This window comes from Mandrillus leucophaeus, unplaced genomic scaffold (genome assembly GCF_000951045.1).
Source record: "Mandrillus leucophaeus isolate KB7577 unplaced genomic scaffold, Mleu.le_1.0 Scaffold389, whole genome shotgun sequence".
Lineage (NCBI taxonomy): Eukaryota > Metazoa > Chordata > Mammalia > Primates > Cercopithecidae > Mandrillus > Mandrillus leucophaeus.
Window position 1 is genome coordinate 1,635,617 of NW_012104131.1, and position 12,684 is coordinate 1,648,300.

At 39.2% G+C, this 12,684-nt stretch overlaps 1 protein-coding gene across 2 annotated transcripts in view; it reads right to left on the minus strand.

Annotated features, from left to right (window-relative positions):
- Positions 1-12,684, minus strand: part of CSRNP3 (cysteine-serine-rich nuclear protein 3) — a 229,290-nt gene that overhangs the window by 13,580 nt on the left and 203,026 nt on the right. For both annotated transcript variants that reach the window (XM_011990990.1, XM_011990988.1), the window contains one exon: positions 7,748-8,007. In XM_011990990.1, coding sequence (XP_011846380.1) covers positions 7,748-8,007 — 260 coding nt within the window. The remainder of the gene's footprint in view (positions 1-7,747; positions 8,008-12,684) is intronic.

A 12,684-nucleotide genomic window follows, 5' to 3' on the forward strand; every position in this document is an offset into this window, starting at 1 on the left:
CTCTTTCTTTCTTTTTCTCTCTCTTTCTCTCTCTCTTTCTTTCTTTCTTTCTTTCTTTCTTTCTTCCTTGCTTCCTTCCTTCCTTCCTTTCTTCCTTTCTTCCTTTCTTCCTTTTCTCTCTATCCTTCCTTCCTCTTTCTTTTCTTTCTTTCTTTCCTTCTTTCCTTCTCTCTCTCTCTCTCTCTCTCTCTCTTTCTCTCTGAGTCTCACTCTGTCACCTGGGACCCAGGCTACAGTAAAATGGGACAATCATAGCTCACTACAACCTTCAACTCTAGGACCCAAGTGATGCTCTCATCACAACCTTCCAAGTATCTGGGACTACAGGTACATGCAACTGCCCAGCTAAATTTTAAATCATTTTGTAGAGAAGGGGTCTCACTATGTTGCCTAGGCTGGTCTTTAACTCCCAGCCTCCAGCAATTCTCCGGCCTGTGCCTTCCAAAGTGCTGGGATTACAGGTGTGAGCCACCCTGCCCAGCCAGAGAATTTCTTATTTTGTCTCTAAGACAAGAATTTAGTTCTGAGAATTTCCCATTCTTTCACTCTGAAAGAATTTTTTATGCTCTTCATGTGAAAAATGGAATGTAATCTGATTAATAAGAATATGGTTGGATACACGACTTTTTAGTTAGCTGAGCAGTAAAAGTGCCTCTAAGGCCAGTGATGCTCAGCCTTTTTTGTACCACCAAGGAGGTCAGGAATGAAGGATATGGCATCTATACATCCTATCAGTAGCAGTTGTGCACCCTGGCAATGTTTCTCCATGGAGGTCATCGTGGGGTGCTTCTCCTTTTACTCTTGAGGATAGCTACCTTGAGAGGATATCCTAAACTTGGCCTTGTTTTGTTAAATGCAGTTTTTAGTCCATAACTTGGATGAAGACCTAAAAGGCAAGCTTATCACATCTACAGATGACAAGACCAAGTTTACTGAAATTAAATGTAACAAAACTTGCTTAGTGAGAACAACAAAATTGATTACAGTCCAAAAGCCACTATATCCTTAGTGTATTCTACGGAAAGAACATCCAGAACTTGGGAGTAGATAATGTAACATATTCCTGGAGCACCATGTCCAGATCAATCAAGTACCATATTATGAAGGAGAAATAAATAGCACTGTATCCAGAGGAGGGAAACCAGGGCAACAAAGAGCCTACAAGCCATGCCCTGGGATGATCAGTGGAAAGAACCAAGGACGTTTAATCCTACAGAACAGAAACACGTAGAGCCCACAAGCTTTCTTCAAATATTTGCATGCCCATCACCATTGCTTTCAAACAGCCAGAATTCAGAAAATAGGGAAGATTTACTGTGTACCTATGGGGCAGAATTCGGGTCAAAAGTTTGCAACCACATGGCAGCACGTTGCTCAATGTAAGGAAGAGCTTTCTAACAATTAAAGCTGCAAAATGAAATAGGCTACTTCAAAAAGCTGTGTGCTCTGGATCACCAGAAATGTTCAATAAGAGGCTAGAAAGCATAGGATGTGTATCTAATACAATAAATTCCTGGATTTTGTGGTATGAGTTGGAGAGATGACCTCATCTATAAGGTCTCTGAAAAACTAAAGGAAAATATGTATATCATTTGGATATTGAGTCAAATCTTATAATATAGTTCTTTAGTTCATTAGCTAAAGTTAACTGCTGGTGGCAAACTGGAACCAATTTAATTACGCCCTCAAAGAACCAGGAATGTTTGGTTGTTTTTGCTAGCTTATGAGAATTTCAACACCCTGAAGTCACAATAGGACCTTGGAATACATATTACCACACAGTCACTAGGAGGGATGATGATAGTACCAACATATGAGACACATGAAAATTTCCTCTCAAAATTTTTTCTCCTACCCTCTGATTTAGACCAGCATTGCTTCTTTCAGTGGTAGCTAATAAGCCAGACAGATCCAGTAGCATGCTAGTAAATATTTAACAACTGACACTCTGGAAAAAGATTCTAATTTGTCATGTTTGCCAAATCTCATGGTTTAAATTCACCCATCATAGCTGATTTCAAGCTACCGTTGGGAAGAGAAGTACACAATCCACTGTAGTGAGCAACTTTAATAAGCTGCCTCCAGCACACCACTGAATGTACCCCACATTTTAATCAGAAGAATCAGTGCAATTGACTTCCCTAAATTAACAGTCCAATGTTTGTTGCAGAGAAAGAAACTAAAGATTTGATTACATATGCTTAGTTGTTCCATTTAAACTAAAATACCAACAATATTTTGAAAGAACATATTCTTAAATGTGTTGCATTTGCCTGGGGCTGCAGCCTACCCTTCCAGTCTCCATCACTTTGTTTAGGTTAATTTTCTCTGTCAAAATAGGTTGTGTATGTGACAGAGCAGGTATTTGGCACATCAAAGTTTTCCATTTGATGTTAAAGCAGGCCTCCATTTGGGGATGCATTCCGGAAGCTGTGACACTAAGTATGCTGTGGCGTAATCTCTACAGTCTAACAGAAATTCTGTAAGGATAAGTGGAGTTCAAACATATCATGACCAGCAGGTTCTGACACATCTAATAAAGAATCAGAGTATGGGGACATAGTTAATAACACATCCAAAAATGTTGATGATTGATACAGTTCAACCGTCTCTCAAAAGCCTCTAATGCCTTCTATCTATCAGGGCATTTAAGGCCCTTATCTGGAAGATATATCATAAGACTTTTGAGAAGATACAAAGGAAGGGCTGGAGGTGAAGTGGAGAATTATAATATCACATTGGTAAGTCACTAAATGGGTAGAGCACAGTCATGAATCTGAGATTTGGGATGAAAAAATTTTATGTAGAGTTTCTTTAAAGGTTAATCATTAAAGGAAGAGTTACCATCTGCCAACTGTGTTTTTGTTTGTTTGTTTTTTAAATGAGGGAAGGAGGGCAAGTATCAGCCATGCATTACTCAAGGAACATATGACTGAGAAATTGAGAAGAGTATATAATTCTGAAAAGCAATTAGAAATGGCAGCAAGAATGAAGATAGACCCTTGGATCTCAGAAATAAGAGGAATAACTTGGGTTGAAAAAATATTAAGAGAAAAGCAAGCCAAAGCTGTGGAAGCTAAATTAAATTTCTTAGAACAAGGTAGTAGAATCCAGTATGATAGAACCCAGAGGCAATTGAAACACCAATGCTCTTTTAAAACATACAAATGGCTGCCTAATGCATTTTACAGATACATGTGAATTGGGAATAAAGGCTAATGTAATTGTTCAACAATATAGCGCAGAGGATGAAATCTAAGCACTTAATTTGGAAAAGTGTATAGTATTAAGATGACTGCATTGATTACTGTGAAGAGTATGACATGTTTGAATGGGCTTGACAGAGAAGAAGAACTGTGCTCTGTAATTTAGAAATCTAAAGCTACTTATTTCTTCTAGAAATGCATTTTATTCAATCAGCTTTCTCTATTAGTTGTTTATAGCCAATGTTTGAAACACCAACACCACTAACAAAAAAAGACACACCTGGACTCCCCCAAATAGAATTGGATTTGTTCTACTAAGGTAATACATACATATTATTTTTTGATATATCTAAACTTATAACTTGATTGGAAGATGAATTAGTAAATTAGGAGCAATTTTATAATCAAAACATACATTTCTACTTTTGTTTTCAAAATAACATCTATAGATGTATTAAAACATCTAGAAGTGTCTATGAATGTATTTCTTTTTCTCACATTTCTCTATTAAAGCCCCATCACGAGAGGTGCCATTATATAAACGGGTTCTCTATTTGGAACTTAGCAGAGACACCCTGGAAAGATTCAGAGGCACAGTGGAAAGAAGAGCTTTTCCTTCCTGTTTTGGGGCTGTTGGTTCTCAGAGTAGAAGGAAAACTATGTAGCTCTGAGTTCAATGAGTTTCCCATGCTGTATTCCATGTCTCCATAATGATGTCTTTGGAAATGTCTGTCTTGTCAGATGCTGCCTTTCCTCCCTCCTTATTCAGCAGGCAATTCACTGCCACTCACAAAGGACCAACTCAGGCCAACTCGCAGTGAGCAAAGTTTGTCTTTAACAATGCTTACTTTTCTTTTTGGAATTCGCTTCCGTACCAATGACCCTTCTGCTGCCCCAGTCAAAATAATGAAATCAATTTAGCCACATTTACAAAAGGTCCCTGGTTTACGATGGTTTAGCTTTTTATGATTTTTATGATAGTGCAAAAGCAGTATACATTCAGTAGAAACTAGTCTCTGAATTTTGAATTTTGATCTTTTGCTGGGCTAGGAATACCCTCGTGCAATGCAGGGTATTTTCAGCCATGCAATCATGAGGATGAACAACTGCTACCCCATGGCAAACTGTGTGGCCAGATGATCTTCCTGCCCGGTAGGTCAACGTAAGTCTTCTGAGCATGTTTAAGGTGGGCTAGGTTAAGCCATGATATTCAGTAGGTTGGGTGTATTAAATGCATTTTCAACTTAATGATATTTTAAATTTACAATGGGTTTATCAGGAGGTAATTCCGCCACAAATTAAGGAGCATCTATATTTTGTTAGTTACACCAGAGGTGTTTATATTTCAAACAAATATCACATTAAAAGTGAAATTTCAAGTATCAGAGTGAAATTTTTGAAAAGATATGTTTTGGGGTAGCTGACTTTGGATAGCTAAACCATGGTCAATAATATTTTTAAATCATAAAAGTTCATATACTAGAGGAATTACAGTGAAAATATACACAAGTTTTTCTCCATTAATTCTCCTCAGAGTTTTAAAAAGCTTATTGTTAAAAGATCATTGCTGTGATCTTTTAGCTTTGTGTGACATGTGTTTCTGAATACTTTAAACACAGTGAGGTTAAGATTGGATCATCTAAAAATCTCATCTTTTAGGTTGGCATTTATTTGGAAGTAGTGATGATAACCAAATGCCTTTTGTTTACATTTCACCAAAGGGGAAAACTGTGTTTTCACCTACCAATAACAAACCGAGACCTGACACTCGCTCAGATGACTGCCTCTCCAACATCTAACACTACGCAGAATTTTAAAAAACAAATTAGTAATAGAGTGGTCTTTTTGCGCCTTCTTTTCTCATTCAGCTTGTTTAAAAAAAAATGTATGAAAGTAGCTGGATACAAATTATAGTACATAGCACATGGGGGAAGGTTGCTGTAGGTTGTGGCTTCCCCTAACATTCATCACATGTACCACGTGCCTCAAAGTTCACCACAATAAATCTTTTGGTTCTCAGATAGCAAGTCAGTCCCCCAACTGTTAAAAACCACTGCACACAGTACCAAACCCCAGACAGGATGACTCCCCATAGGTACAAAGATTGTCTTTCTCAATGCCTATAGGAGCTAATCAATTAATTTAGGAATAGGAAGTAATAAGATAATATAATCTGTTTTCTATTTGGATGAGCCAGTTACTTCACATTTCTGTGCTTCTTTTTTTTCTCAGTTGTAAACATGTTCTAATAATTTACCTATTCCACTGGGTCTTCCTGAGAATTATATTAAATCAAGGGCATAAAGTACTTGGCAAATAAAAATAACTTAATAATTGGCAGCCATTACTATTGTGCTACCAATACTTGAACTTGGAGAACGACTTCACTCTTTGGTCAGAGGGTAGAGTTGGTTTGCTGTGGGTGACAAAGGCAGAGGGTGGATTTCAGAAGAGAAGCAAATCTGATAATTTTTACTAAATTAAGCTACACGCAGAGCAAGCATAAAAAACAACAACAATAATAGTGGATTGCTACCGACAAAACTTTTAATGAGACCCAAGACTTTCAGTGAAACCTGCCAAAAATACTACCAAAGGAAATAAGAGACATGCTCTAAACTAGCTTGTATCCAGCTTAATTTAAGTGACTGCTTTGCCATGCAATTGGGAACATGGCACATACATACATTGCAAAGTACATAAAAACAAGATGTTTTGAAACACACATCATACCCCTGCCGACTGACTTTATTCTGAAAACTAAAAGTAACACTAACCCAGCTGTGCTTATGGTGCTTCAGGTACTTAACAAATGACCATTTATGTTAAGTACTCTGGATTACCTAAGAAAGATTTTCGTTGTCATTAGATAATGATGGAAAAACATTTCCTATGAATTCATAAGGTGATAATCCAATGGAAGAGTGTCTTTAGCTGACAAAAGATGTTTTCAGTGTCGTATTTCTCCCCATTTAACCTCTAAAGTGGCACAAAAATAAATTTCTCCACTTGGATACCTTCCTGCCATCTCTTGGTAACTCAAAAGCCCCTCCAACTCAGTATGTCCAAAAATGATCTCACTATCACTTTCCACATCCCACCCTCAGCCTGTCTGTCCCCTTCCTGTGTTCCCTGTCATAGCAAACAGTATTATCACCTACAACCCATTCAGTTTTGCAAGCCAGAAATTTAGGGGTCATTCCTGACAATCTCCTTCTTTCCCTCCTAAATCCAACCTGTCATCAAACACTGTTGATTTTGTTTGCTAAATTTCTCCCTCTATTCATCCCTCTTCGACTCCCCTACCAGTCTAATATAACCTACTGTCACCTCTCTCCCGGACTACGGTAATAGTTTTCTAACTGGTCTAATTTCATATATTCCATCCTCTCTCCACACTGCTTACCCTATCCGCAACTTTTTCTCCCACCATTTCATGAGCTGGATCATATCCTGCCACTCCAACTCAGCTTAAAACTCTTGATGACTTTTGATGGCCTTAGGAAGAAGAGGAAAAAATACCTTAATGTGGTTTACAAAGCCCCATTCCTGCCTCCTTCATGTTACTTCACTCTTCTTGCCTCTGCTCCAGCCACACAAGCCGTTGTGGACTCACTGCGCTCCCTCCTGGCAGAAGGTAGCTGATACGGTTTGGCTGTGTCCTCACCCAAATCTCATCTTGGATTGTAACTCCCATAATTCCCATGTGTTGTCAGAGGGACCCAGTGGGGGATAACTGAATCCTGGGGGCGCTTCCCCCATAGCGTTCTCATGGTAGTGATAAGTCTCATGAGATCTGATGGTTTTATAAGGGGTTTCCTTTTGCACTTGGCTCTCACTTTCTCTCTTGCTGCCACCATGTAATAAGTGCCTTTTGTCTTTCGCCATGATTGTGAGGCCTCCCCAGCCATGTGTAACTGAGTTCACTAAATCTTTTTCTTTATAAATTACCTGGTCCTGGGTGTGTCTTTATCAGCAGCGTGAAAACAGACTAATACAGTAGCTCTGGCTTTTCCTGATATCTGAAATGCTCTTGCCAATCCTCTTCACCTAGTCGCCTCTTCAGATTTTCATTTCATTTCCTTGAGAAAGCTTTCCTTGACTCCCTTGACCACATCAATTTCCTGTTATAAACTTTCCTAATACCTTGCAACTCTTCTACATTGCACTCGATAAAGTTGTGCTTTTATTTTGTTTAGCACTTTAATATTTTTCTTTTCTATTATTCTGTGAGTTCCTATAGAGAGAGAACCACATCTATTTTTGGTCACCTACTAGCCCTAGCCCAAGCACAGGGTATATGATCTCACAATATTCAATAGTAAATATTGGTGGAATGAATGAATAAATGATGTCAGATAAGTTTCCCACATTGCTTTCAGTAAACAGACTATATTGTTTTGCTTTAAAAAAAAATGTCAGCAAGCAGTCTGTTATGTAAAATGCCCAGTTTGGTTCGTGATTATAAATATGAAAATGGTTAACTCAATTAAATTGCTGTAAGGATATGAGACTTTGCAGAAAATGAGTTTGTTTTTTACCTTTAGTTTTAAGGAGTTCAGTTTTTCCTCCCTAAGGTGTTCTCTCAACATCTCCCGATGGAGCCTCTCCTGCTCCCTTGCAAACTCGCCAAGAGTGTACTGGCGCACGCTGTTATGGCGGCTGGACATCCCCAGGGTGCTGCCCCCTTGACTGGGTACACTTGTGAAGCCTTGCCTCCTGGTGAAGTAGTACACGGTGACACAACTAAAATGTACATTCTTTGTCCTCAGCCGCTTCTCCCTTTTGAGAATGGAGGAAGCTGAAAGAGAAAGAAACAATCCCGTGAACACTTGGGGCAGCAGTTTTCAGACAAGGCCAAGAAAATGCCATTTGGTGATCTTGAATCTATCTATGGTCGACCCTTGGCTACGGCACTCTAAAACTGTTACATCCCAGAGTAGGCATAGAGTTCTTATTTTCTTTCTTAAATTTTCTTCTAGCTGCAGCAGAGTAGACTTTTAAGTATAATGGTGGTCTGTACTTTTAAGTAAACGATATTCTAAGCAAACTTTCAGGAAAGTTGTCAATAGTCTGTGAATCTGTGGCAGCATTTATAGTAGTCCCCACTTATCTTTAGAGGATATGTTCTCAGACCTCCTGTGGATGCTTGAAATCACAGACAGTATCGAGCCCTATATATACTATGTTTTTTCCTATATATACATACCTAAGATAAGGCACAGTAAGAAATTAATTATAATAGCTAATAGTAAAATAAAGCAATTATAATGATATAAGAGCATCACTACTCTTGAGCTTTGGGGTATTATTAGGTAAAATAAGGGTTCCTTGAACATAAGCACTGGGATACCCACGGCAGTTGATCTGATAACCGAGATGGCTACTATGTAACTAATGGGCCAGTAGCATAGACAACACTGATGTGCTGGACAAAGAGAAGATTCAAAGCCTTGGGGAACGGCAGTGGGACAGTGTGAGATTTCATCACACTATTCCCAACAGCCTGCAATTTAAAACTAAAAATGCTTTATTTCAGGATATTTTCATTTAATATTTTTGGATTGTGCTTAACCACAGATAACTGAAACTGAGGAAATCAACACTGCAGATAACCGGGGACAACTGTAATTTCTCATTTCCTCTAACCCTTGGAATTTTGGTTTTATGACTTTCACAGAAGTTGTATTATACTATAATCAAGAAAGACACATAGTACAAACCCTCATACCTCAGATCTTATTTCTATGTGGAGGGTGTTTGACATTAAAACAAATGTCTACAAATTTTAGAAAATTTCAAAAAACAATAAAAACACACACAAAAAGGCTCACTGGCACTATTTAGATACTTTATCAATCTAAATCTAATAAAACTTTCATTGGAAAAGATCAGTGTTCTCATTAAATAGCATTAAGAACAATGGGATTCTAATGTAAGTATACATTGGGACAAATGAAATTGCCTGAGATATATCAGAACTACTTATTCTTCCTCTTATTTATTTATTTATTTATTTATTTATTTATTTATTTATTGAGACGGAGTCTTGCTCTGTTGCCCAGGCTGGAGTGCAGTGGCACAATCTCAGCTCACTGCAAGCTCCGTCTCCCAGGGTCATGCCATTCTCCTGTCTCAGCCTCCTGAGTAGCTAGGACTACAGGCGCCTGCCACCACGCCTGGCTAATTTTTTTTTGTATTTTTAGTAGAGACGGGGTTTCACCGTGTTATCCAGCATGGTCTCGATCTCCTGACCTCGTGATCCGCCCACCTTGGCCTCCCAAAGTGCTGGGATTACAGGCGTGAGCCACCGCGCCCGGCCCTTCTTATTTATTTTTTAATTGATGAATAAATATTATATATATTTGTGATGCTCAGCGTGATGCTTTGATATATGTATGCATTGTGAAACTGCTCAAACTAATTAACATATCAATTATCTCACATACTGATTTTTTTCATAGTAATGATGGGAGCCTTTATTACTAGTTACAGGAACATCAAAATGCACAGAGAATCCAGGAGAGGTAGACACTGACTGCAGTTGAGAAAAAGAGGGCCACACTTTGTAAATATGACCTTTTGAAATTAGAAGGCATGGTAGAATCATCTGGTTCAGCCCCTTCATTTTACATTGAAGTAACCCAGGTCTGTAGAATTTGAGTTACTTTTTTTGATGTAGACTGTTAGTAAGACAGGTAAGCCTAAACCTGAAAGCTCCTAATTTGCTGCCAAATTATATGATCCACCCCCACAGGGGAAGGAAAGGCATGCTTAGTTGAGAAGAAAGAATCATGCTATTATTTTGCTAGCTGAGGAATTCTCCTCAGTTCATTGTTTTTTTCCTGTTTGCTCTTCTATTAGGGGTTGAATTTTGTCCCTCTCCATCAAATACGCTAAAGTTCTAATCCCCAGTACCTCAGAATGTAGTCTCTTTTGGAAATGGGGACTTTACAGAAGTAAACAAATTAAAATAAGTTCACTAGGGTGGGCCCTAATCCAAGATGACTGGTGTGTTTATAAAAGTTAAAACTTGGACACAGACACACGTAGAGGGAAGACGATGTGAAGAGACACAGGAAGAACACCATGTGAAGACTGATGCAGAGATGGGGATTCTCCACCACAAGTCAAGAATGTCGGGGGCTTCAGAAACTGAAATACTCAAGGGAAGATCCTTTCCCAAAGCTTTCAGAGGGAGCCTGGCCCTGCCAACACCTTGGTCATCTAGCCTCCAGAACTGTGAGCAATTTCTGCTGTTGTAAGCCATCTTGTTTGCCGTCATTTTTATGGCAGCCCAAGGAAACTGACACAAGTGCTCAAGCAGAAAAATGAACAGAAGAAAATGAACTGAGAAGAAATCCTCAGATGGCAAAATGCTATAATTTAACATTTGTGGAGGGCTTCCCATGTGCTGTACTACTTTATATGAATTATCTCATTTTATCCTTAGAACTCCCTGGTTGATATTACTCATGTCCCCATTGTTAGGAAACCAAATTACCAAAGGTTAAAAAACATGGCCAGGGTCATACAACTAATGAAAAAACTGGGATCTGTTATTCAGAGCCCAGTCTTTTCACTACCATATTTCAGCATACAGCTGAGGCCACACTAAGGGAGGTGAGCAAGGCTGAGATTTGGCATCATACTACCTCTGGAAGACGTCAACTGCTGCTGGCTTCAAGATGATTTTGATTTGGAAGGCTGTGTAAGCAATGAAAAAAAAAATTGAGTCTAATCGGATTTATGTAAGAATCTTCTTCCAAGGAAGTTCAAGCTCCTTTGTCTCATTTTTCCCCCATGAAACATTCAAGCCAAATATATAGAGGCTGCTATGATTAATACCATTTTATGGATTTGTTTAATCAGTAAGTATAAATTGAGAGCCTATGATGTGCTAGCCACTTTCTAGATGATTGGGATACATCAGTTAAAAACAGATGATGCCGGGTGCGGCTCATGCCTGTAATCCCAGCACTTTGAGGGGCCAAGACAGGCAGATTACCTGAGGGCAGGAAATCGAGACCATCCTGGCCAACATGGTGAAATCCCATCTCTACTAAAAATACAAAAAGTAACCAGGCAGGGTGGTGCACACCTGTAATCCCAGCTACTCAGGAGGCTGATGCAGGAGAATTGCTGGAACCTGGGAGGTGGAGGTTGCAGTGAGCCGAAATCACACCACTGCACTCCAGCCTGGGCAACAGAGAGAGACTGCATCTCAAAAAATAAAAAGAATAAATAAATAAATAAATACACAGATGATGATCCCTGCCTTTGTGGAGCTTCCATTCCAGTGGTGAGAAACTCAGACATAATGAAGAGACTCAGAATATTAGAGAGTAAGAGAATTACGAACTTAGCACAGGAATTCGCAACTTTCCTCTTCTCCACTGTTTTGCTTCTCCAGAAGATATTGCCAGAAAGGGAATGCTTTCCAACTTGTGCATACTTTTCCATTTATTTATGTATATATTCACTGTAACACACCTGTACTCCAGGCAGTACACTTTCAATTTGATTTAAAAGTTCTGGTCTGTTTCATAACCATATGTTTAAATCATCTTAAAACAAGGAAGAATTTGTCAAAATGTAAAAGATCACCAGAGAAGGCAAATTTAACAATCTGCCCAGCAATCTGCTATCAAATCCGACAACCTCATACATCACCCCTTACAGCAGGCTAGAGCTTCTGGTTTTGTGATGATAACTTTATATCTTTTTTGCTCTTGATATCATAAAAATGATGCCCTAAAGGCATTATTGTTCAAGGCCATAAATTTATAGATAAGGAAAAAGGTTTGAATGTACTCATTTAAAACAATTATTATACACACCTCTGGTAATTTTGTGTGTGTGTGTGTGTGTGACAGAGGTTCGCTCTTGTTGCCCAGCCTGGAGTACAGTGGCATGATCTCGGCTCACTGCAACCTCTGCCTCCTGGGTTCAAATGATTCTCCTTCCTCGGCCTCCTGAGTAGCTGGGATTACAGGTGTCTGCTACCACGCCCAGCTAATTTTTGTATTTTTAGTAAAGACAGGGTTTCACCATGTTGGCCAGGTTGTTCTCGAACTCCTAACCTCAGGTGATCCACCCACCTCAGCCTCCCAAAGTTCTGGGATTATAAGTGTTAGCCACCGTGCCTGGTCACATCTGGTAATTTTATTACTTACTTTTTAGACAATTGGTGGCACTCTCAACAAATTTCCTTTCCAAATGTATTTAGATCTCCATCTGCAGTTTTAGATTATAAGAATTCTTCACTCTGGGAGGCCAAGGTGGGAGAATCATGAGGTTAGGAGATTGAGACCATCCTGGCCAACACGGTGAAACCCCGTCTCTACTAAAAATACAAAAAATTAGCTGGGCATGGTGGCAGGTGCCTGTAGTCCCAGCTACTTGGGAGGCTGAGGCAGGAGAATGGTGTGAACCCGGGAGGCGGAGCTTACAGTGAGCGGAGATTGCGCCACTGCAC